Consider the following 26,202-nt stretch of genomic DNA (forward strand, 5'->3'; position numbering starts at 1 on the left):
TAATCTTCCTGCATACACACACACACACACACACACACACACACGTGTATAATATATCCATCCCAAAAGACATTCTGAATATGTGCAGGAAAGGGCCTGGTTAACAAGGATGCTATTCTCATCTTGGAAGACCAGGGTTTTCATGGAGGTGCTAAGGAAAGATTTTGCTGGCGTATATTAACGTTGCTAGAGGTCCAGCCTACATGTTATAGTTTGGATCCTGAATGATTCCCAAAGGCTTGGTTGGTCCCCAGTCAACGGTGCTATTGGGAGGCTTTAGAACCTTTAGTAGGTGGGGCCTCATGAAAGGAAGTTAGGTCATAGGGGTATGCCCTTGAAGGGGGTATTGGGACCTTAATCCTTTTCCTCCCTTCTAACCTATTTGCTTCCTGGGTCCCGTGAGGTGGGTAGCTGCTGCTTCTGCTTTGTGCTCCCTTAGTGGACTGTATCACCACAGGCCCAAGAATAGTGTGGCCAAGTGACCATGGATATTGAAACCTCTAATTGATGAGCTAAGGTAAACTTTTTTTTTTTTTTTAAAGTTGATTATTTCAGGTATTTGTCACAATTATGGATGGGAAGCTGACTGACAATTTTTAAATGGGCCAGTGTTAGCCTCTGTTAGGGTTAAGAATCTGTGTGTGATATCTTACCTGACAGGATGGTGTTATCTTTACTATCTTTAAATAAAAAATTAAATATAAACTTAGTCTTTTCGTTAAAGCTTTATGCTAGTTTCTAGGAGACTGATAACATTGGCTTGGTGTTAATTATGGTGTTTAGGTTTGAAAACTTGGTAGATCAATAATATGAGAAAATTAGTTTGATTTAGAGAAGGAAAGGAATGTGGCTGTTTGTGAAATATAAACATAACCACATTAAGTATTGATAGAAGACAAGCAATTATTCTAAAAACCTATATACTATATCAGTAATAATTAGGCAATAAAATTTTTATTAGACCAAGTGGTTTCTACTATAAAAAACATTTAATGTTTTTAAAACTGAATATTTATTATGGCTATGTAAAAGAAATTCTCAAACCCAATCCATTCTTTCAAGTCTCTTAAGAATTGAATTTTAAAAATGTGGTGTTTGTTTTTAGCATCTTTCAAATTCAGAAAAAGCCAGGTATGATAACACTAATAGAGTATTGTTTATTTACCTAATTGCTACTTAAATTATCCTGTAATAATTTAACTTCTACTTAAATTATGTTATAGCATAACAGTGCTGTAAAGTAGATGAGTGGTTTTAGCTCCATTTTACTAGTGCAGAAATTGAGACCTAAAGGAGCTGAACCACTAAACTAGAAGAAACCCTGTGGTGAGATAAAAATGCAAGGGCCATCTTTATCTCAGTTCAGGTTTAATCCCACCGCCACTCCAGGATTTAAATACTTCATTGTTTGGTGAAGTGGCTTCTCTTTGAGCAGGAGTACTGCATGAAAGGTTTCTGCTCAGCATAGCCACGTTTCCTCACACTCACTTCTTGCTCACAGACCACACTCATCCTCTTCTTCAGTGTCATCTGCAACAGGTCTTGGCTTAGAAGTTAGGAGAGGCCACAATTGTTCATTACTGGGTAGTAAGTTTAATTCAGAAGTCTATAGTCTCTAGTCCAAGCAGAAATAAATTACCATTCTTTTGTACCAACCTTAGTCTAATCTAGTCTAATCTAATCTTAGTCTAATCCTCATTTAAGGCTTGATGATCTTTTCCTTAGAATATTGTAAAAACAATCTTTTCTGTCTGTAAATGAGGATAGCAAGATTGAGGCACATAGTTCAGGAGCCCCATCAGAGGTCAAAGAGACACCACGGCTTGGTGAGTGAGAAGATGAGCGAGAAGGAGAGTTAGGGAATGGCTCCAAGGCTTCTTTTTCAGGAGATTAGACTAAGGTTGGTACAAAAGAATGGTAATTTATTTCTGCTTGGACTAGAGACTATAGTCATCTATGCAATTGCCTCCTGTTATGGTTTGGATATGAGGTGTTCCCCCCAAAAAAACTTATGTGTGAGACAATGCAAGAAAATAGAGGAAACGATTGGTTTTTTGAGAGCCTTCATTTAATCGATATATTGATCTACTCGAATGGATTAATTGGTAACTTTGGGCCTGTAGACAGGGTGTAGCTAGAGGTGGAGGGTCACTGGGTCCCTGCCTTTGGGGCATGTGTTTTGTCTGTAGTGAGAGGCATGCTCCCTCTTTGCTTCCTGATTGCTCAGTCCTTAGCTGCTTTTGTTCTTCATACCCCTTCCACCAAGGTGTTCTGCATCACCTCAGGCCTAGAGCTGTGGAGTTGACAGTGGACCTAGACCAGAAATCTTGATCATCAAATAAACTTTTCTTATCTAAAATTGTTCTTGTCAGGTCTTTAGGTCACCACAGTAAAAAAGCTAAAACCCCTCCCTTTCCCCAAACATCTGGCATTTTCTTCCTGCTTAACCCTTGAGTGGCACACCACTCTAGAGCAAAAAGCTTGAGCATGCTGGAGCATGCTGTGTCACATTCTAGCCCAAAACCCCCATTTCCCAGCAGTCTTCCTACTCCATTTGCCTCAGATTTCTTCATAGTCACCAGACAGAGCATGGGATTTATTTCAAGAACAAACCTCAGTGTCACCCTTTTTGTAACATCTTTCTTAACCCTGTAGCCATGTCATTTATAATATTATTTTAATTATCCTATTCTCTAAATTCTTAACTATACAAATACCTTTGATTGCTGTCTTTTAGAATAAACTTGGCCTTAATGAGAGCATGCAAAAAATATAAGAATAGTAGTTTCAATGTACAAAGGAAAAGGCCATGAATTGCCCTGCTTAAAGAACTGAGGGAAATTTCTCCAGTGTTTCAGTGCACATAAAGCCACTTGTATAAATTCTACATATGCATTCAACTGTCTTAAAATCTGACATTCAGTGCACATCATTTAAAAAAATAGAATCTGTTTATACCTCTGCTTTTTAATTTCCATTTCATTTAAGTGAAAAATACTTGAATTTTATTTGAATGAATTTTGGGGTATAGACAAAATTTTTCTTATTTTAGGCAACAGAATGTTTTAAAGTAAGATAGCATCTATTTTTTAGATTTTGTTAAATATATTTAGATACTTCTTTAAGTGATACTAGTTGAACTTAAGAAAAATTATTTTTCCGCATCCTACTCCCAAAGGAACCAGGAATAGCATCGATCAGATTGTTTTTGTGATAAAGTAAAAGGACATTTATACCTTGATTTTTTAAAAAAGATTAAGTCAGAATTGTTTATTATATTTTAAATTTGAGGACTTTGAGGACCTTCATTATCAGAGTTTATTGTACCAAATTTAAAACTAATATCTAGAAATTACACATGCTTATCTTACTAATATTAGAAGCAAACCAGCCATCTGCACAACTGAATAGTCTTGATTTCTAACTTTGGACATGGTTCATTAAGCAAGTGCTCACATAACAGTTTCACATTTTTTTAAACCAGCAGTGAAATAGATATTGAAAGAGAAAACTCTTAAGAGTCAAACCAACAACTAAATGTTGAGGATTTCTTGTTTTTTTTTCTTCCAAGTGCCCAACAAAAGTTCCACAGATTCCATCTGATTTCGACATGTAAACAAACTGCTGTGAGGCAGGACTAAGCTGCTAGGACCCCTTCTCAGTTGTGCAGCCTTTCCCTTCTGATCTTGACCTTTCTATCTGGACCAACCTTGACTCCTGGGGAAAAAAGAAACATACATTTTGAAGTAGAGGCTAATGGAACAGTGAGGAGGAGATTTCTGGGAATTTTCTTACCCAGTTTCATAATTTCATGTTGCTTTAAAATGTTTATAAATATACAGTGTTCAATTTGATAATAGACTCAGGAGACAGTAATAAAGTCTCTCCTAATGTCTCCTTACAGGACAGAGAACATGCTGTGAATTTTAATTTTCAGAACTTTTCCTGAATTTCAGTAAATTCATCAGTCTTTCCTTGAGACTAATGTACACAACACCATATTATCTATAACTTACAATTTGAAGTATAAAATTAAACTACTTACTTGAAATCTAGATGTTCAATGAGTACATATCCATCTATAGGGAAAAAACATTGTCATTAATCTGAAGTTTTTCGAGAAAATGTCTTTTTATCTCTTTTTTTTGGAATAGTGATTGAAATTTTATGGGCAACAAGCCAAAAAACTTACATTTCCCTTTAGAATTGCGACATATCACTAGATTTTGTTCAGTGGTGTCAATGACTTCCAGTTCTTCTCCAGGTGTTATTGGCAAATCAAATATTCCATTTCTTGAATTACTGGAACATACCACTGCTCTATTGATGACGATAATTTCTTTGTCATACTGAAATGAAAAAAATCACTAATCAGACCATGCTTACACAGCCATCGTCCTTTTTCACAATAACCGAATTAATGGAGGATATGATAAAGTTACTTCAAAATTAAGACTCTAGATATTAAAAAATCCCTAAAGCAAAGAAAATAACAGGAAGGTAGTGGTGAAAGGGAAAGTCATTTTAAGAAAACCATAGCAAGATGTTAAGTATGACATTTTGTATGATTTTATTTTTTTAGAGAGAAAGAGGGAGAGAGAGAATATGAATCTTTTTTTGTGGGTGGACAACACAATGCCTTTATTTTTATTTTTTTATGTGGTGCTGAGAATCGAACCTGGGTCCCGCCCGTGCTAGGCGAGCGCTTTACCACTGAGCCACAGTCCCAGCCCAATGATTTTATTTTTAAAATGTTCTTGCACCCGTTGTCTAATTTTATTAGAGTGGAATCCTGCAAGAAGAGAAAGCTAAAACCTGAGTATAGATTTAATAATCAGGAAAGGCATGCTGTTAGGTAACAAAGTTACTGCCAAACCCAGGAAAGGAGAACATTTTTTAAAAACACCCAAATCCTCTGTGTAGCCCCTTAGACTTTATACTACATACCGATCATTTCTAGATGGCACTCTTACATCTCCACGTACAAATACTTATTAATGTGATTCAGTGCCTTCTTCCACTCTTAGAAGTATTCTGAATTTGGATTATAAGTCATAAGAAGACCCTATACCAAGAGATATAAGCTATAAGATATTTCTTTTTGCTAACAACGTAATAGCATCTAAATAACTGGTCTTGCTCTCTTGGGACTACTGTTTACTGTGAGTCCACAGTGATTTCTTAGAATACAAGTCTGACTAGGCCACTTTCCCATTTATAAAGCTCTGAAAACTCTTCATTACTCTTAGGATATGAACCACATTTCTGACCTTGATATTCAGGGATCTTTGCATGCTATCATTCTCTATTGCTCCATCTCCCCTTTATTGAAGCCTCATGGAACTATATGATAATCCTTGAATTCCCTGTATACTTTTCATATTTCCATTATTTTGCTTGTGCTGTTTTTTTTCTGTTTAAAATATTCATTTGTCTCTTGACCACCTCACCTTTTATGACTGCTATATATAATTTATTGTTTACTATGTATATACTCCTATTATAACATTTAGTAAACTATTTTAAGAAATGAAAATAAAGGACAGTCTTATTTATCTTTATACCCTCAATACCTGAGAGCAATGTGATACCCAATATTTTATAATTTGAGCTAGATAAAAATTATTAAAATAGCATAGTCTTTCTAATGGCAACTACAAAAACTCATCACATAAAAAAAATAGAATCCTACATATATATAGGAAATAAAATTTCTGTCCCATGTGAGACAGTCAAAAATATGAGGGGAAAAAAACCCTAGACAGGATTTAGGAGTCTTTTCAACAAGTAATTGCTACATTATTGTTTTCCACCTAATAAAACACCACCACAATTTGCAATAGATAATTTCAGATCACGATTTCTAGATATAGTAACCATAGTCAGCTTTGGTCTAAGTGGAAGTTATAAGTGATTGAGAGATTTATGTATATTCCTTTTTTAGTTTGGTTCAAAAACAGTTTTGGATGTTTATAAAGTGTTAGGTAGTCATTTGATTGTTAGAATTGTTTGATTTTTAGAATGATGGAATAATGTTCCATGGACTCTTAGTGACAGAATAAGATGTCAAACACATTCCTTTCTCCTTCTTTCCCTCCCTCTCTTCAGTTATCATTTATTTGTTTGTATAGTCATTCGCTCACTGGGCACCAGGAGTTTAGTTTTTTGTTGGAGGCTGGGAACAAACTTGACAAATTAAAATCCCCTTCCAGAGGGACTTGGGAGATTAGTTCAGGACAGGCCCTGGTTGTAAACAACTTATAGATAGTAGAGGTAGAAAATGGGCCAAGGAGTGACTTGACTTGGAGGAACTAGGAAAGAGTGAATGACATTTGAACAGTGCCAAAAAGAACAACTCTTAGGAGTTTTTCCAGGCAAAGGGACTAGCATGTACAAAGGCATGTCAATATAGAAATACATTAGGAAAAATAAAAATAAAGTATTGGTGAAGCAAATTTTTAGGGTCTTTAAAAGTGCACATTTGTAGCCTAGCGTCAACATATGCGCCTGTAATCCCAGTTGCTCTGGAGGCTGAGGCAGGAGTATTGCCAAGTTCAAAGTTATGCTCAGCAACTTAGTGAGGCTCTAAGCAACTTAACGAGACCCTGTCTTGAAATTAAATAAATAAATAAAAAGGCCTGGGGATGTGGCTTAATGGTTGAGTGCTCCTGGGTTCAATATCTCTGGTACCAAACAACAAAAAGAAGTTAATCGTTGCTAATTTTTACCTTCAGAGGAAAACATACCTGAAATCTTTCTCTAAAAAGTTTTTCTTCTTTTCCCATTCTGTTTTTTTCTAAGTTTTGCATCTTGGTTCTGAAGAATTTTCTAGGAGAGAAACTGGCAAGAAACATGCAAGTAGTCTACAAAGTCATTCTATCTCAGGACAAATTCAGGCATAACTAACTCTGTATAATTTCATATGAAATCATATATGTTTATTTATTTATACACATAACCTCCACTAGAACAGATTGTTAAAACCACTGAAAAAGGTAATTAAGACTAATTACTGGGGCTGGGGTTGTGGCTCAGTGGTAGAGTACTTGCCTGGCATGCACGAGGCACTGGGTTTGATCCTCAGCACCATATAAATGTAAAATGGATATTGTGTCCACCTAAAAAACTTAAAAAATAAATATTTTTTAAAAAAGACTAATTACTTTTCCTCACCATTGAAAAGAAAATTCTATACATTTGTGTGTGTGTGTGTGTGTGTGTGTTTTATTTTGATGTTGGAAATAAAATCCAAGGCCTTGTGCATGCTAGGAAAGCACTCTACACTGAGCTATACCTCTAGCTTCATATATTTTGTTTTCTTTTTTGTGGTACTGGGGGTTGAACCCAGGGCCTTGAATACACTTAGTGCCCAATCTACCACTGAGCTACATCTCCAAAGCTAAAAAATATTTTTGATCACAAAATAATATGGAATAAAATCAAGTTGGTAGAGGATGGTTAATGGGTATAGGAGTGGCATTGGATAGGAGGAATAACTTCCAATGTTCTGTAGCATAGTATGGATGGTGACAATTAAGCATATATTTCACAATAGCTAGTAGAGAATTTTTAACATTACCAACACAAATGACAAATGTTTAAGGTGATGGATGTGCCATTTATGCATTTTACACATATACTGAAATGTTATACTATGCACCACAAATATAATTATTGTGTCAAAAATAAAAATTAAAAAAATAAGTTTGATCAGACAATTTATGGTAAACAAGGAACTTCTCTGAATTAGACCTGAAAGCATAATTAAGTATTTTTTTAATAGAAACAAATTTATCAACTTTCCCACTCAACTTCAGATTATTTAATAGAAACCAGGAACAGTGAGTAAAGGGCTTACAGGTTATGGTTTCAACTTTTCAAACATAATTGTGGACCCACAATTCTACGTGGCTCAAAGAAATATCCTATGTGCTGAATGGGGAGATGGATAGAATTAATAAAGCAAAATTCTTATCAACTGTTCAAGAATTAGAGCATATAAATGTGGTATATAACCACATAAATGTGGCTTATATAGCGGAAGCTGGTCATGACTCCTCCCTTGCTCTCCCTTTTGCTTTGCACATGGGTTTGGTTTTGCTTCGCACATGGGTTTGGTTTTGCTTCAGGGAGTTTAATATATTGACAGAATGAAAAGTCACCCAGGTCCTGTCAGTTTTATTCTGAAGTGTCTCTTATATCTGTTTCTTTCCAAGATTATAGTCACTGCCATGTTTCTGACTATCAATGCTTCTGGCCTGAAATAGCATTTTTTTTTATCTCTCTTTTAAAAAGTCCATCTGCATCCCTGCTTCGCCCATCTTTCAGTAATTTAATTAATCATGCTACTTGTTTTTCCTTAAAACCTTTCAATGTCTCTCGGCTGCCCAGAAGAAAAGTTCAGATCTGCTTCAATCTACCTTCCCAGCTTTGTGAGCTGCCCTTTACCCTACATGTGCATTGTCTACTTGGGTCATCTTAGAAAGTGGACTGCATTTTCCATATTTTACATCTGGATACCCTTGCCAATTTCTCTTAGAATTTGCTGTCATTTTTTGATTAATCAAAGCATGATAAAAGGGCTGAAGTCATAGAGAAAGTTTTTTAAAAAAATTTATTGGTAGAATAAGTTGAGATAGAGACCATTTTAAAAGGATCAAAGAGCACATAGAAATTGGCACCTCTGTAGGATTAATGACAGCCTATCACATTTTCAATTTTATTCAGTTGAGAGTAAAAACACTATTATGTCAGTTATAAAATATAAAAAAAACTAGGAAATTATTATTATAAACATAGTAAAAAATTATGCTGATGTACCCCTTTTTGGAATTTTGTTGTGCTATGCTCTACAAACATTTTATAAGTATGAAATTTAAGGGAAAAGGGTCTCTTTTTTAGTCTATGAATACATCTTTCCAACTGGGGACAAATAAATTACATCAAATCTAAGCCCAAAGAAAATAAACTTAAGGGCCATCCTTTGCTATCCACTGAACTTAGATTTGGTTCAGACCAATGTGTGACTTCTTTGGGGTGCCCCAGTGAGACTTTTCAGACAGGTTTCCCAGAGCAGACAGACCATACAGTGTTCACAGCTCTCTGACTATTTACCAAGGATTTCTCCAAGAAATTTGTTAAAGTCCCTTAGAGCCTACTCCATGTTCTTAACTGAGAAGGGAGCCAGAGCACTAGGTAAACTGGAGTCGGGTAAAACCCCCCTTCTCCCAGTGGGCAACAGAGAATTTGCATCACCTGAAAGAAGTTGAATCTTGAGTTGATAAGATGTTCTTTTACAATTTTTAAAATAAAATTTTAGAATTGTATTTTAGGAAAATCAGGCTTATTGTGTAATACCTAGTTTCTGATTTTCTCCGAGTTTCACAACAGATAATTGGTGTATTCTGTTAAGTTATGCCTTATGGGGAGAAAGTTCATACAGCTTAAAAGGAGACTGGAAATTTTTCATTCTTTGATAAGGGCTAACTTGAAATCTTTCTTCACACCAAAAATAAGGGAGGAATAAAGGGAGGATAAATGTGTATGGTACATGACTTTTTTTTTTAATCTTTTTATTTTAATCCTTTCAGTTCTACTATGACGAGAAATCTTTGAATCCAATTTAATGACTTGCCTAAGGTCACCCAGCCCATTAAAAGGTATAAACTGCAGCAGAGAAGCTGTAACGCAAGTGCACTTGTGTTCATACCTTTCCGATGCATCAACACCTTTCTTTTCTTTTTTTCCCTTTGATACCAAAAACTTGGGCTTCCAAGTTTTTATTTTATCTTCATTTCTGAGGAGAAAAATATTTGAACAAGTAAATTAAAACTTAAATATTAAACATTTATGGAATTATCAGTACTTTCTGGGCAATTGTTTTATTAAAGAAAGATAAGTCATGTAGAAATACATTTTGATAGCCTATGCAAAGCCATATAGTACATAGTTTAGCCTTTGCAGACCATCATATCCATGGTAACTGTTCAACTGTTGCGGTTTTATTAAAAAAAAAAAAAACTAGTGGCAGGCCACACTTGGCTCACAGGCCATCATTTGCTGACCCCCCTATTCTACAGTGATCCAGATTTGAAACCGGAAGCAAGAGATCAACCTGCTTATAATCACATCTCTTGAGCCTGTTTCTTTGCCTTTAAAATGTGAATAATACTAAACTTTGCCATGAGACAAGTCTAAACCAACTAGTGTTTAGCATTTGGGGTCAGGGCAGAAGAGGATGCTGGAAAAGAAAGGGTATTAGAAGGATTTCTATTTGAGCACTTCTGTGTGAGGTGGTCTTCTGGGCATTTATATGTTAACTCATTTTTTTTTTCATAGTAGGTTCTGCATGAGTCCTTTAGTCATTCATAAAGTTTACAAAGAAGAAAATGAATGATCAGAGAATTAAGGTAACTTATCTTGGTCATAGTAATAAGCATAATCTAACCTCTTAAAACATCCATTTTTTTTCTCAGCGTTTTTCCACTTTTAAAAACAGAATTGAGAGTATACTATGTGCATACAGTTTTGCATTGTTTCTAATTGTCATTATAGTATGTTTATCCATGTCACTGGAAACTATTCACCATACATTAGCATATTAAGTAGCCATGTTGAATATTTTAATACACTCAGCAGATTACTGTATATTTGGGCATTTAGCTTGTTTGAAACATCATCTTTTTATAAATTGCACTGAAATAGATTTTTTTCAAGCATGATTTCTCTCTCTCTCTCTCACACACACACATACACTTATTAGAAGCAGGCAAAGAAGAAAAATAACGATAACATGGAAATCAAGGAAAAGTTAGTATTTCCCCCCCTTTCGTGGATGGTATAATCAACAGTTTAAGAATATTGAGAAGCTAAGTAAGATAATGATTTAAAAGTATTCCTGGGATTTAACAAAGGAGTTACTAGTGATCTTACAAAATGTAAGTTCACTGGTATGATAGAGGCAGAAGTCTAATTTCAGTGAGCAGGGAAAGATGAATTGAAGAAAATCAGAGACGACCTCCATTTCCAGCCATTGGGTTGAAGGAAAAGACAGGTAACAAGTTAACTAGAGAGGGGACACCGAGTTAGGATGGTTTCTTTCCCTTCTTTCTTTATAGATTACAGTTATTTAATTCTTGTCAAATTTTCTTTGCTATTCTGCATGCTACCATCTACATAGGTTATTAAATAAATGTGGCAAGCCTCCAGATTCAAAGATAAGAAATAAAAATAAATTCCAGAGCTCCTCTGCCTCTTGGGTCACTACCACTGTTGGATTACCTGCTTTTCATCATTTTTCTTTAGTTGTGCAGGGACTATTATTCTTTCTCTGGTCCCCATGGATCTGGAGAGGTGGTTCTCTGAACGTATTTAAGAAAGCATCAGGAAATGGGTCAGGTGGCAGCAGGGATGACCAGTGTGGTAAATTGACTTACTTTGACTCTTTTTCACTTATGTCCACATCATCATAGATAATAACTTCCTGAGACCTAAGTTCTAAAGGGTCAAGATAGGATCAAAATAGTTCATTATTAGGTATGTTTTATACAACCTTTGGATTTCCAAATTATATACAACTACCCAAATATCTGAGTGTATCCATGAGCGTATTTTATCAATCTGATTATAGATGAGCTGGAACAAAAAGGTTCTTTTTTGCAAAGAAATTCAACTGAGCTATTAACAAAATAGTGATTAATAAATGTATTAATATCAATATGATTTCATGCAGAATTCATAAAAATATGAACTTGCTGGGAGAATCATTTTTAGAAGAGGTTTCCTTTTTTCTAGAACTGGAAAAAGATTTCTACTGGTTGAGGGCTTTTCTTAATTCCCAAAGTGGGGAAAAAAAACAAATTTAGTAGAAAATTAATGTTGATTTTTTTCTTTCATGAAATCTTTTAAGTCAAACCATTGATAACCTTTATAATAATAATCATGTGTTACATTGATTCTTAGTACATAATCATAATTAGACCTTTTTAGTTTATGATATTTACATTCTTTGGAACCCTACATAGGATTACATGATTTTCAGGTGATTTCCATTTGAAAAAGTTTGAGCCATTTTGGCATAATCATAATTTATATTCAATTATTTACAATTATTCATTGTTTAAATTATTTTCTTCAGTACCTTTAAATATGGATAGGGGTACAGGTTGACTATCCTTTATTTGAAATGCTTTGGAACAGAAGTTTTGGATTTCAGTTCTTTTTGGATTCTGGGATATTTGCATATACAAATGAGATATCTTAGTGATAGGACCCAAATCTAAACTCAGAATTTGTTTGTATTTCATGTGCATCATATATACCTACCTAAAAGCAATTTTATCAATTTTTTTCGTGTGCCTACTTTTTTTTTTTTTTTTTTTTTTTTGGTACTAGGATTGAACTCAGGAGCTCTTGATCACTGAGCCACATGCCCAGCTCTATTTTGTATTTTATTTAGAGACAGGGTCTCACTGAGTTGCTTAGTTCCTTGCTTTGGCAGAAGCTGGCTTTGAACTCATGATCCTCCTGCTTCAGTGTCATAGGCCACTGGTATTACAGGTGTGCACCACCACCCCTGGTGACATGTGCCTGCTCTTTGACTTCAACCCTGTCACATGAGATCAGTGTGGAGTTTTCCACTTGTGACATCATGTCAACATTCAAAAAGTTTTGGATTTTGGAGTATTTCAAATTTTTTAATGTTGGATTAGGAATGCTAAACCCAAGTCTTTCTGACTAGACTAGGAAACAGTCAGAATTGGGATGCATTTGTATTCTAAGTTGGCTTTAAGCACACACCCAACACAAGCACACTACCATGCAGAGTATATGTTGGGAAACCTGTGATTTTACGGGTATATAATTTTTGTTATTTAGATTGGCAAACTCATATTTGTGGAATATAACATACATTCAGAGTACTAGGAGTGAAATCAAAATTGCTGTATATCTTAGCCCATGAACAAAACCAGTGAACAACTAAACACGTGCCCCTCTTGTTGGCAAATTCAGTGTTTGAACATGGTTTTAGAACACTGTCAGGTAGTAATTAACACTGGTAATGTTTTCAGAGTTTTAATGGCAAAGCAGACAATAGTTCAAGGACCCATTCTTGATTCAGTTAGTGTGCAGGCTGCAGTGTGATCACATTCAATCCATTATTTCATAATAAATAATTCTATCAAATCCACTAAGAGGTATGTGGTATAATGCAAAATACATGAATTTCATAGTTAGAGAGACCTGCTTACAAATCCCTAGCACCTCCCTAAAAAGGGACAAAAATATTTATTTTGGGGGGATTTTAAGAGCAAAACATCTGTTCCAAGTATGGTATAAGGTATTACCCACAAAGTGTTTCTTATCTTTCCCAAAGTAAGAAATACTGTCATATGATATCTTCTTTGATTTTGATGGGCCCATTTTTCCTTGAATGTGGCAATATAAGGAAGGAAGGATTACCACATCTCTTTCCCTGTCCTTGAATATACCAATGCAGAGTAATTTGGGTCAGCAACAAGTAAATGTCACTTACCTAAATCAGGCATCGAAATGGAAAATGCACTGTTGATTGACAAAAGACACAAAAAGGTCAAGTGGAAAAAAGTCATGTTCAAAAAATGAGCTCAACAAACATTGATTACTAGGGGTCCCAATCCATATGGCGCTTCCAGGGAAAGCTGTGAAGCAAACCTCCTGCAGCTTTGTTCTGATCACACCCGCCCCCACCCCAAACCTATTCAAAATGAATGAATCCCCACTGATGGCCAGTACTCCATTTCTTACCTAGACAACTCCAGACTGCCCCTACATCCCTGAGCTTCTCCATCCACAGAATCCTGTGCCTGTCTACTAACCTTCCAAGAGGCTAATATGACACATTACGTGTGGGTAAGTGTTTGTGAGACAGAACAACTTACTGATGAATTAATGGGATCTCTGTAGACACTGCATTCTGCCTATGTTATTTAAGCCAAAAGGGGACTTTTAGGAAGAAAGCCAGGCCAGGTAGAAATGTAAGATGGTGAATTTCTAAATGAGAAAAGGCGTGTGGCCCAGCTAGATTGTTTGGTGCACTTCACACCTCACCATTAAGGAGATAACATAGAAGTACCTATGTATTTTAAGCCTTCAATTTAAATTCTCCCCTATGGGTATTTTTGGAGCACCCACCATGCACCAGGCCTTTGTGATAAATATATGAAATGATTACATCCACAGTTTCTGCCTGAAATGGCTTGGAGTTTTGTAAGGGAGACTAAAAATAAACTACTAGAGCATATCTCTTCTGTCATAATCAGGACTATGTTATAGAAAAGCCATGTTCTGATGGATCTCTTGGTAGGTTTAGCTTCAACTGGATTAAAACCATACATTGGAGCATTATGTCTATAACAACTTCAGAATAGAATAGCATGATTCCACCCTAACATAGGTAATGGTCCTAGTTAATTTTATTTTACCAGCCCTCACAAAATACAGATGTGTACCTACATCTGAGAGAGTTATGTCTGGAAGCTACACAATTCCCTCCTCCCTGGATGCAGGAGGAAACTGCATCCCTGTGATACACATGGAAGTGATTTGCCCCTGGTTGCAAACTGAGTAAATGGCAGAACTGAAACTGGAATCCAGAACCCTAGGCTCTTTCACTGCCAGTGCATTTGGAACCTCTCCAAAGACTGGCAGTTAGCCTGAGTTATCCTTCCTAGGTTCAAGATTTTTGAGATACACAAACTATTCAGTTGAATAGTTCATCTCCTCATTCCACACATTACTGCTCTCAAGACAAATTAAATATGGAAGTGTAGACAAATAAAACTGCTGGAACCTGGGCCAAGAAAGCATACAAGGACATAATTAATAACAGTGCTTAGCGATAACAATGTGTGTAGATGCCTAGACAATGACAGAATTTTCTGTTCTTGGCTTTGCTTGCTTAAGACTTTCCCTCTATCCTTGTTTACAACCTTTTATCATCAATTTTTTCAAGAGGGGCATGCCACTTTCTCATTAGTAGCACAGAGGCAGTTCGCTCAGCCATTGGTTTTAGTTTCTGACACTCCTTCCTGTCTCTGCAAACTAGGTGGAAGACATCAACCTGTGTGTCTACCAGGCCAGCACTGTTAATCCCTCCCTGAAGAGAGAAAAATGGTACTTTTTACCTTGCATTTTCTTTTGACTTGGTTTTCTTCATTTTAAATCTACCTTTTTCCTTTCTGAAGAATTGCTGCAGTCTTTTAAGGGCTTCTTTTCCATCTAAACTATGAGGAATCAGAAGATAAACAACATGGCACTTGAGAGAGTCTTAGAGACGAAGGCTGCTGTAAAGAGAACCAGAGGCTGTGGTCTCATTTTCAGAACACCCTACTCAAGGAAGGGAAAGAAAATGCCTTATCAACTACTCTGCTTTTCTTTGCTTAGATTCTAACATGAAGTAGCAGACACCAGTCAACCGTGAAGGGAGTAATTACATTGCAGCACAAACTTTCATCCATCACAAATAGTGTCTATTTTTGCACAGTTTATGGAGCAAGATAACGGGAGCATAGGCTACAAATGGCACTAGAAATATAGGAATTTCTGGCTTCTGAAATTCACAGTGCTGATTTTCAACTTACTTAATATTGCAACAATGGTGATACACTGACTGTCCGGTTGATGATTAAAATTCTCCCAGTATCCTTTTGGGGTTTGTGAGGGGTAAGGGAGTGATAACCTCAATCCCCTTTCCTTTAACCCTCAAACTTCTTGCTTTTAACATTTCCCTTTCGGCAATGTGCTCTTTATAAATATTTGAAAAATAACGTCCATTGGAACAAATATTGTTCTTGGTAACAGTGAGTTATTAGATATTAAATTAATCTCAAATCCCAGAGACTGGCAAAGGTAAGCTGTAATCATTGATTTTTTTTTCCCTCGCAAAGCAACTACAGAATTGAAGGAAATTTTATTGATATTTACTTCTCCTTTCTTATTTATTTCCTTATACAGTATCAATGTTCTCTATTTGAGGAAGTAGATGTTTTCTCACAAGCAAAAGCAATGTATTTAAATTTGGGTTGTATGATTCTACATAATCACAAATATCCCATTCATCACAATGTAGTATTCTAATCACTCACCACAACTTTCTATGTGAATCCTCCCTTTAGTAAAGGTGGGTACTGGGGACAGGGATCATTGTTGAAGCTCATATTTACTGGACCAACAGGAAATACCATTGAACTTCAAAGCCAACAAAGAGAAACTCACTCTATTTTGGGGTAGTTGCTTTTTGTTTTGTAGATATCTTCATACATTTCTTCACTATTTTCTTCTGAAAGTAAAAAAAAATTATTTTCATTCATTATAATTACAGTAGTTCAGATTAATATTTAACAAAAAGTTACTGAGTTTCTATTAGGTGCAAAGCATTTTGATCCTTCTTTAAGTAGTTTGTAGTGGAACTTATGCACGTTTCTATAAGCATGAAATAAAAATATTTAAACTTCTTTAAAATTATGTACAATGAAAATTAAGACTCACTTCCAACCCTGATTCCAGGTCTGTTCTGATTTATCAAAAGAAAGTTAATTTATCAAGATTGCCTCCTTTCACCCTCCCTTCTTCCCATATTTAGCACATAACACATAGCCTTTTAAGCATGAGACACTGTGCCTAATGCTGGGAAAATGATGGGAAACCAGATACTTTTTGAATAACCTCTCTGATCTAAGCATGGCCTTAGTCTACCATAACACATAAGCTTAACATACACAGATAGTTGTTAATTCTACCCTGACAACACAATCTAATGGAAAGAACATTGGATTAAGGGTCTGAATTTTGAGGTTACAAACTTGACTTAACACATATGAGCAAAGGGGTCACATAACTTTCTCTGTGCCTCAGTTTTCTTTTTAAAATGACAGTATTGGATATAATTTTCTCTTATGTGGTTTCTCCATCTAAAAGTCAAAGATTCTAAGAAGAAACCCAACTAGGGTAATATATGATTATCTCCATTGCTTTTTTAATTTTTTAAATTATTATTTTTAATTGGCAAAAATTGTGTATATTTATGGTGTTTACCAAATCATGTTTTTGTTAACCGTATACATTGCAGAAAAACTAAACCAAGCTACTTAGCATATCTTTTACCTCACATACTTTTTTTTTGTGATGAGAACCTTAAAATCTACTCTTGGGCTAGAGTTGTGGCTCAGTGGTAGAGCGCTTGCCTAACACATGTGAGGCCCTGGGTTCAGTTCTCAGCACCACATATAAATAAATAAAGGTCTATTGATAACTAAAAAACATTTAAAAATTTTTAAAAATCTACTTTCGGCAATTTCTGGGTATACTTGTTATTAAATGAAATCATAATGTTTTGATTATTATACAGTAGATATCCTGAACTTATTCTGACAGTTTGTATCCTTTGACTAATACCTCCCCATTATTTTTCCATTCATTTGCTTATTCAGCAGATATATCTTTTTAAAATATAGCATTACACTAGGGGCAGGAGAAACATTGAGCAAACAGGTAATAATCTAGGAGGGAAGACAGTTATCAAAGAGCCACATAAGTATAAACTTACAATTGAGGCAAGTGCTATGAAAAAGATGTGCCTGGTACTTTAAGACTGCTCACCAGGAAGAATATTCCTGGCTAAGCTTACTCAGGCAAAGGGTCCTGGCAAAGAGGGAGGAGTTGCTGGTTTATTAGGGGCCAGCACTCATCATGAATATGCTTTAATCCTTGCATCAGTCACATAGCAGGTACTGTTATCATTATCCCTAAGAGGTGGTAGCATCTGCAAACATCCTGCAGTGGGATTCGGGCAATCCTGGAAAGCCGTTGTGCCTGATATCAAGGGGAGGCTGAATATAGCATTCGCAGAAGCCACACAGGCCCCTAGTCATGTTAAGGTGGATCCTAAAAGTGCTGGGAAGCCATGAAACCATTTTAAGTTAAAAAAAAAAATTCCTCTAGTTAGACTAGATCAGGAGGAACCAGGAGGGAAGCAGTTGCAAGGAAACTGCTTGTTATCACAGGAATGCCCTTTCCAGAATCTTCACCTGCCCTCCTTGCACTTACAAGCATACACCTTGGGACCACTTCCCTTAGCTTACCGTCAACCCATCCAACTTATATTATTAAAGAGACGAATATAAACTAGAAGACACGTGATCCCTGGAACTTTCAGAACTGTCTCCCACACTTACCACTGTCTGAGGTAAATGATCTGGAGAAGTCCAACTTTGGTCTGTGAAATAGAGAACAAAGCATTAATTTGTCGAGCCTCCAAAGCCTCATCAAGTGCATCTTGCTGAATGAGAGGAAAGTACTTACCCATCTGTCCTAGGGTACTCCACATCATCATAGGTCTCCTCTGGGAGGGAACTTGACTTAAAGGCTTCTGGGCCTGAGGTTTCTTTAGTGACCTCCAAAGCTTCCATGTACCCACCTGTTAGGAAAACAGAACCGCCCTGAAGAACTTCACATCCACTGCCAACAGGAACACATCACATACATCACTGGCAGTGGACGCACAAGCAGGAAAACCCAGATCACATGTACTAAAACTGAAAGGTAATCTTGGCATGTAGGACCTTTGGACAGTATGTTTACCTTGTAGAGTCTCAGTTACGATGCCCTACGGTGGGGGATAATGAGAACAGCACCTCCTCTGTGTGACTGTCACAAGGATTAATGCATATTTATGATGAGTGCTGGCCCCTAGTAAATCAGTAACTTCTCCCTCCTTGATAGTTCTTCTGTTAATCTCTGAGCTCAAATGTTGAAGTCCTCTAGGGTATAGCTGCATCTAGATGACCTTATCCAGTCTTGTACTTTTTACTCAAAGCAAAATTTCTCAGACAAGTTGGTTGAGCATGTCAACACTTATTATTTGTTAAGGATGGAGTTAGCCAGAAGATAACGTGTCAGGCAAAAAAGTGCCTAGGGATTGTTTGCACAGGTAGCTAGCCTGCCAAATATATGTGTTGGTTTATTTCTTAGAGCTGTAAATTTATCATAACCATAAAACTGCCACCTCTCTCTGAGTTGGCATAGGTTAATATTTAGGGTGATTCTGAACCACTTTCCGAGATAAACTATTAATCAAAAATAAGAAGTAATCTATCTAAAAAACAAGCAATAAGCAAAGTGACTTGTATGTATTAATTAAATGAACCAAACAAGATTTTATCTTCTGGCAAGAAATAATTTAGCATGTAGGCTACAAACCACCTCAAAGAACTGCAGTTCATAGAGGCAGAGGGCCCCTCTTTTCCTCAAGAAATTATCAGGGAATTTCTTCAGCACAAAGATGCTGCACACAGAGATGAGATACTTTACTTTCTCAATCTTTCCTTTTGGTTGAGGCAGTTGTTTGTGGCATCATTTAAAAAAAGACACTCCCATATTGATGTCTTCATCTTTGACATCTCTTGTGAATTCCAGACACTCAGTCAGCCTTCACGTCATTTCTATCCAGTTGTCCAAGCATCTCATTCTAAATCCAACTCGCGATTTCTCTTCAAGAGTTTGCTGTTCCTGAATTCTACCCCAACTCAATACAAAGCATCAGTTTCATCCCTTCTGTTGCTCAGAACCCAAACCTTAGAGACAACCTTGATTCTAGTTTTTAAGTTTTTTTGGATGTACACAACAGTAGAGTGTACTTTGACATGTTATACATACATGGAGTATCACTTATTCTAATTAGGATCCCATTCTTGTGGTTGTACATGGTGGAGATTCACTGTGTTGTATTTGTATGAACATAGGAAAGTTATGTCCAATTCAGTCTACTGTATTTCCTATTCCCATTCCCCCTCCATTCCCTTCATTCTCCTTTGTCTAATCCACTGCACTTCTTTTCTTCCCCATTCTCTCATTGTGTGTAAGCACACACATTAGAGAGAGCTTTTGGCCTTTCATTTTTGGGGATTGACTTATTTCATTGAGCATGATTGTCTCCATCCAGATCCATCCATTTATAGACAAAAGTCATAAAGTCTTGAGTCTTTTTATGTCTCAAGTGATATTCCATTGTGTGTATATATCTGTTGAAGGGCATCTGGGTTAGTTACATAGCTTAGCTATTGTGAATTGAGCTGCTGTAAACATGGATGTGGCTGTGTCACTGTAGTATGCTGTTTTTAAGTCCTATGGGTATAAATTGAGGAGTGGGATGGGTGGGTCAAATGGTAATTCCATTCTAAGTTTTCTGAGGAATCTCCATTCTGCTTTCCAGAATGTTTGCATCAATTTGCAGTCCCACCAGCAATGTATGAGTGTGCCTTTTCCCCCACATCCTCACCAACATTTATTGTTATTTGTATTCTTAATAATTGCCATTCTGATGGAGTGAGATGTAATCTTAGAGTAGTTTCAGTTTGCATTTCTCCAATTGCCAGAGATGTTGAACATTTTTTTTTTATATACTTGTTGACCATTTGTATTTTTTCTTCTGTGAAGTACTGTTCAGTTCCTTTGTGCATTGATTGATTGGGTTTTTTTTGTTTGTTTTTTGTTTTTTGGTGTTAAGTTTTTTTGAATATCCTGGAGATTAATGCTCTATTTGAGGTGCAGGTGGCAAATATTTCTCCCAATCTCTAGGCTCTCTCTTCATATTATTGATTGTTTTCTTTGCAGTGAAGAAGTTTCTTGGTCGATACCATCACATTTATTGATTTTTTGATTTTATTTTTTGCACTTTAGGAGTCTCATTGAGGAATTCAGTTCCCTAAGCCAACATGGTGGAGAATTGGGCCTGCATTTTCTTTTAGTAGGCACAGGGTCTCTGGTCTAATGCCTAAGTCCTTGATTCACCTTGAGTTGAACTTTGTGCAGATGAGAGATAGGAGTTAAATTTAATCCTGCTACATATGGATTTTCAGTTTTACCAGTACCATTTGTTGAAGAAGATATCTTTTCTCCAATGTATGTTTATGGCACCTTTGTCTAGTATGAGATAGCTGTATTTATGTGGGTTTGTCTCTGTGTCCTATTCTATTTCATTGGTCTTTGTGTCTGTTTTGATGCCAATACCATGCTGTTTTCGTTACTATAGCTCTGTAGTATTTTAAGGTCTGGTATTGTGATGCCTCCTGCTTCTCTATTCTCATTAAGGACTGCTTTGGCTATTCTGGGCCTTTCATTTTTCCAAATGAATTTCAGGACTGATTTTTCTATTTCTATGAACACATGCCATTGGGGTTTTAGTAGGAATAACATTCAATCTGTATAGCAATTTAGTAGTTTGGCCTTTTGACAATATTAATTTTGTCTATCCAAGAACATGGGAGATCTTTCCATCTTCTAAGGTCTTCTTCAGTTTCTTTCTTTAGTATTCTATAGTCTTTATTGTAGAGGTTTCACATCTTTTGTTAGATTGGTTCCCAGGTATTTTATCTTTTTGAAGCTATTGTGAATAGTATAGTTTGCCTAATTTCTCTTTCAGCTGATTCATCATTGATGTATAGGAACACAATTGATTTATGGGTGCTAATTTTATATCCTGCTATTTTGCTGAATTCATTTCTAGACACTTTCTGGTGGAGTATTTTGGGGGGTATTCTAAATATAGGATCCTGTTGTCAGCAAATAGGGATAGTTTGAGCTCTTCTTTTCCTAGTGATATCCCTTTAATTTCTTTCATCTGCCCAGTTGCTTTGGCTAGAGTTTCAAGGACTCTGTTGAATAGAAATGGTGAAAGAGGGCATCCTTGTCTTGTTCCAGTTTTTTGAAGGAATGCTTCTAATTTTTCTCTGTTAGAGTGATGTTAGTCTTGGACAACCTTGATTCTTTTCTCTCCCATATCTTACATCCATCAAAAGCCACCTGTCACCTGTACTTTTAAATTATATCCTGAATCCAAACACATCTCAGCAATGCTGTTGTGGTGGTGCCCTCCTCTGGGCTATCATCATCTCTCACTCGAGTTACTTTATTCTTCAGTGTTCTTCACTTTCTCTAAGATATGGCTAGGTAGGTATCAATTTATTTTATTTATCATTTTTGAGAACTTTAGGATTCCTGGATCTGCAAATTTGTATTTCTGAATAATTTTGGAAAATTAATTATCTCTTTTACCTATGATTTTCTTTCCTATTTTTAGTGTTCTTTCATGGAACTCTGATTTGATGTCATTTTAAGACTTCTCATTCTATTTTCCATGATTATTATCTTCTCTTTCATTCTTTCTAAATCATTTTCTTCTGTGGAATTTCCCTGTGTTGATTTTTTTTAGTTCACTGGTTGCTAGTTGTCTAAAATAATATGTATATTATTTACAGCATTTTATATCAATTTATCAATTTTTCAAATGCTTATTCCCTATTTATATTCTTATATGATATATTGGATCTGATAATTTTTATATCTTGCAGGTTTAGTTCTACTTATGCTAGTTTTAGCTCATTGTGAGTTGTTTCCTTGGGTATTAAGCTATCTTTGACTATGAACTGTTACTTTTTAAAAGAATTATATGAATTATTTGAAACCTGAGATAAAGTAGATTTTATCATGGACAATTTATGTTTGTTTCTACCAGTTGTCTGGGAGGTTTACCAAGCAGAATTTAATTTAAATTAAATTGATTTTGGGGAGAAATTATATAAATAGTGTGATTTTAAACTGCAGAAGTGCAGAGAATCAGCTTGTGGTAATAGATTTTTAAAATTTTTCCTTTACATGATACCAAGGTCAAAATGGTTTGACTTCCTCTATTTTAGTGGGGTCTTGTTCATCCTTAAAGCCTGGATGTGACTTTTTGAGTTTGGCTGTGGTTTGGATAAGTGTCCTGTAAAACCTGTGTAATAAGCTTGGTCCCAGCCCCTGGTGCTATTGGGAGGTTGTTATTATCTGCATCTGTAATGTTCCCCCAAGACTCATGTGTTAGAAATGTAGCAATGTTCAGAAGTGAAAGGATTAGATCATAAGGGCTCTGGCCTCATCAGTGGATTAATCCATTTGATGGAAGAATAATTTGAATGGTCTTGCTGGGAAGTGGTGAAAATGATAGGTTTCTGGAGACGTGGCCTGGAGGCTATCTCTGCTCCTGGCCCCTTCCTGTCTCTCTCTGCTTCCTGGGTGCCATGATCTCGTAGCTTTCCTCTCCCATGCCCTTCCACCATGATGTTTCTGCCTTGGATCCCAGGATATACCTCCCATCCTCTGCACACCTTGCAGTAAAGAGGAGCTCAAGGAATTTCAAGCTTTGAAAAAGCCCTCAGTGGAAACACTAGCTTTGGCTGGTGTTTCTTTTCATATCTGTTCTGTGACACTTTTATAAATATTTAAAAAATTTATTCTTCACTTTACTTGCATCAGTCACAAGAATCATTAGATTGTCTAATCCACCATAGTCTCAGAAACCAAAGTTTGACTTATTCTTCATTCCTTTGATCAACAAAGTTTTGTACAGTAGCTCTCTTATGTCAGACACTGGCAAGGTCACATAGATGTGGAAAAAATCAACACACTGATCTCAAGGTACTCACAGGGTATCCTGGGAGGCAACAAATAAACCATGAATTATAAGACATGCCACAATTTTCAACATATAAAATAAATGAAGACAACTATAGTTATTTAATATCTGAAGCAGACATTTTATATCAGTTAACAAATAGCCCTAGGAAATAAGTATTATCTCCATTTGGACATGAAAATAAGTAAATTTTTCAAGGTTACAGGATTAAGATAGTGGTCCTGGGTCTCAGAAATGCTCGACTCCCAAGTCCTAATGTGGAAATATCATTCTGCTGCTTTTGAATTGTCATGGAAACAGGAGTGAGGAATTGACGGTCCTTGGAGAATCAGAAACAGGGAAGGTGGGTGAAGGTAAAGCAGGCCTCAGAAGTGGCTTTGGGGACAGAGCTTGAAGGATGAATAGGACTCCAGCATGTGGAGAAAGGGCATAAGGCATTCCATATAGAGGGCTACCTCACACATGTGACATGTTTAGCAACCTGCGACCAGAGCAGAGTATGCAGGGAACAGGTGTGTGGTACAGCAGGCCAGGGAGGCTGGCAGCAGATTTGAGCCACCCATGGCACTGAAAAATAACTCTTCCCATTGTGGCTGTAGCACTGGAAGTCAGTGACTAGCCATGGCCTATTGGGCTGGAGGACACATCTGTCTGCCTAGCTTCTACTCCCCACCCCGCCACCAAGTAGCTATCTTGTTTCCCTGGGGAATCCTCCAATCTGAGGGTTTGTCATTTTGGTAGAACCAAAATCCCTAGTTCCAAGGGGTATGACCTGGGCTGGGCCAATCAGAGCATCATACACTTAATGATTGGTTTAGGGACTAATCGTGGGTTTCAACTCAGATCCTGGAGCTTACAATTGCTGGGAAGATAAAAATTTCTAATTTTCCTCTTGGATTTAAGAGAACATAGATTGTAAGCTGGAAGGCATCTGTTGGAAAACAGAGTCACCATAGATGGGAGCAAAATCAGAGGAGAAAGGTGACAGAGTCCTCATGGTATTGCTTGTGTCCCTGGATCCAGCCATGCAGAGATTTTCTACTAAGTGAACCACCTTTAATTTTTTGATTAAACAGTATGCTTTAATCGCATTTGTAATCAAAAGTCTTGACTAACATGAAGGTAAAATGGAATCTAAATAATCACCAAGTGACACTGCATTATAACAAATCAGTGTGTCATCAATGTGTAGGCTCCGTGAGTCTACTAAGACAACAGGTATAAGAAGAAAAGAATAAACATTTGCTGAGTACCTGTCATATAACATAATGTCAGATCTGGTCCTCATAAAATCCCTGTAAGGTTCACATGATGACCCATTTTATAAATGAAACAATTTAACTTCAGGAATGTAAACTCACCACTTGCTAGCTTCATGTCCTCCAGGCAGACCTTTGTCTGGAGGATGTCAGTCAGGGTTTCCTGTTTCCCATCTGGCATGCTCCTTCGGCCTCCATAGACTCTGGTCATCTGGATTTTTGCAGGTGTCCATTTGCAGACATCTACCTGAAAATATGGACATGTTCTGCAGGGCTCTAAATTTCCACTCAGTTGTCTGCTTCTGCAGGCTGTTTTTTATTCAGTCATTCCTTGTGAATAACTATTATTTATTATTCATTACTTAGTGCTAGGTAAGAGCACACATTGTTCTCATTTGTCTCTGAATGGCCAATAAATGCCTGGCACAGAGGCAGACCCCTGGGAGCCCAGCACTAACCACACTGCAGGCTCTTTGTATATTCCATCTCATGTAATCATCTTGACGTCTCATGAGAGAAATATTATCAGTCCCCTTGATAAAGAGTCTAGAGAGGTTAAGTAAGAGGTCTGTGGTCCCCCAGTTAGTAATCAACTGTGGCAGGGTTGACCCCAGGACCTGTGCTCTGGACCACAGAGGGAGGCTGGAATTCCTTCCTTGTGCCTGACATTTTGTCTTTCTATCCACCATTCTTCTTTCTTAACCTCTCTGCCCTTCCTTTCTCCAGAGTTGGTCAGACACTTCCAAAAGGTGAGACAATCCGTGAAGCTCTGGAATCAGAGAGATGCAGGGCACAGAGGGGCCTGCCTGCTGAGCACGGAGATAACACAGCCAATTAGGATGTGATGTGAGCAATGTTGGCAGAACTGCTCTCGGCCATGGAAACAGCACAGGGAGGGGCCGGGGAAGATGTCAAAAAGCAGGATTTTATTAAACTATTTTTTAAATGTAGGTAGGGGATTGTGGAGGAGGTAAAGGGATACCTGGCAGATAATCAGCATGAGCGAAGGTGTGCGGTATGTGGACAAGTGCTAGCATCTTTAAAAGATAGTACAGAGGGGCTGAAGGAAAGGGGAGGACACAGGAGAAGAGAGATGAGGAGGTAGTAAAAGTCAGAGAATGAGGCTGAGTTAGGAAGCCACACCTGGGAGAGCTGAGGGTCCTACATGGAAGACAAAAATTTGGGATTTATTTCTTAGCTATGGGAAGAAACCTGATCAGATTTATATTTCAGAAAGATCTGGATAGACTGGCTGGAAAATACACTAGAGAGAGAACACTTTTGGCCACCTCATTGTTTTCTGTTGTCAGATGAAGAGGGAGAGGGATCAGCATCCTTCCCATGACAAAGAAGTGGATGTGGGGGTTGGCTATGAGAACACATTTGAAAGTTCTGAGAAAAAGCCAAATAATTGATAGAAAGCATGAATTATCCTGAGCTTTGTTGGGATCATGG

At 36.9% G+C, this 26,202-nt stretch overlaps 1 protein-coding gene and 1 long non-coding RNA gene across 4 annotated transcripts in view; one reads left to right on the plus strand and one right to left on the minus strand.

Moving 5' to 3' along the window:
- Window positions 1-137: 137 nt before the first annotated feature.
- Window positions 138-26,202, minus strand: part of Fyb2 (FYN binding protein 2) — a 94,006-nt gene continuing 67,941 nt past the window's right edge. For 2 of the 3 annotated variants that reach the window (XM_078026341.1, XM_078026340.1), the window contains 12 exons: window positions 24,850-24,994; window positions 18,340-18,454; window positions 18,213-18,253; window positions 16,255-16,318; window positions 15,165-15,263; window positions 13,535-13,563; window positions 11,436-11,496; window positions 9,710-9,796; window positions 6,747-6,840; window positions 4,193-4,349; window positions 4,046-4,079; window positions 138-3,717 (listed from right to left, as the gene is read on the minus strand). In XM_078026341.1, the coding sequence (XP_077882467.1) occupies window positions 3,696-3,717; window positions 4,046-4,079; window positions 4,193-4,349; window positions 6,747-6,840; window positions 9,710-9,796; window positions 11,436-11,496; window positions 13,535-13,563; window positions 15,165-15,263; window positions 16,255-16,318; window positions 18,213-18,253; window positions 18,340-18,454; window positions 24,850-24,994 (948 nt within the window). In that variant the 3' untranslated portion in view covers window positions 138-3,695. Of the gene's footprint in view, window positions 3,718-4,045; window positions 4,080-4,192; window positions 4,350-6,746; window positions 6,841-9,709; window positions 9,797-11,280; window positions 11,497-13,534; window positions 13,564-15,164; window positions 15,264-16,254; window positions 16,319-18,212; window positions 18,254-18,339; window positions 18,455-24,849; window positions 24,995-26,202 lie in introns of those variants that run through there. The other variant, XR_013427807.1, reaches the window with a different exon arrangement.
- LOC144368068 (uncharacterized) overlaps window positions 11,471-26,202 on the plus strand; it is a 36,887-nt gene continuing 22,155 nt past the window's right edge. The window contains exons 1-2 of the long non-coding RNA XR_013427809.1: window positions 11,471-13,890; window positions 15,086-15,153. This is a non-coding gene — a long non-coding RNA (uncharacterized LOC144368068). The remainder of the gene's footprint in view (window positions 13,891-15,085; window positions 15,154-26,202) is intronic.

Source organism: Ictidomys tridecemlineatus, chromosome 11, assembly GCF_052094955.1.
Source record: "Ictidomys tridecemlineatus isolate mIctTri1 chromosome 11, mIctTri1.hap1, whole genome shotgun sequence".
Classification (NCBI taxonomy): Eukaryota; Metazoa; Chordata; class Mammalia; order Rodentia; family Sciuridae; genus Ictidomys; species Ictidomys tridecemlineatus.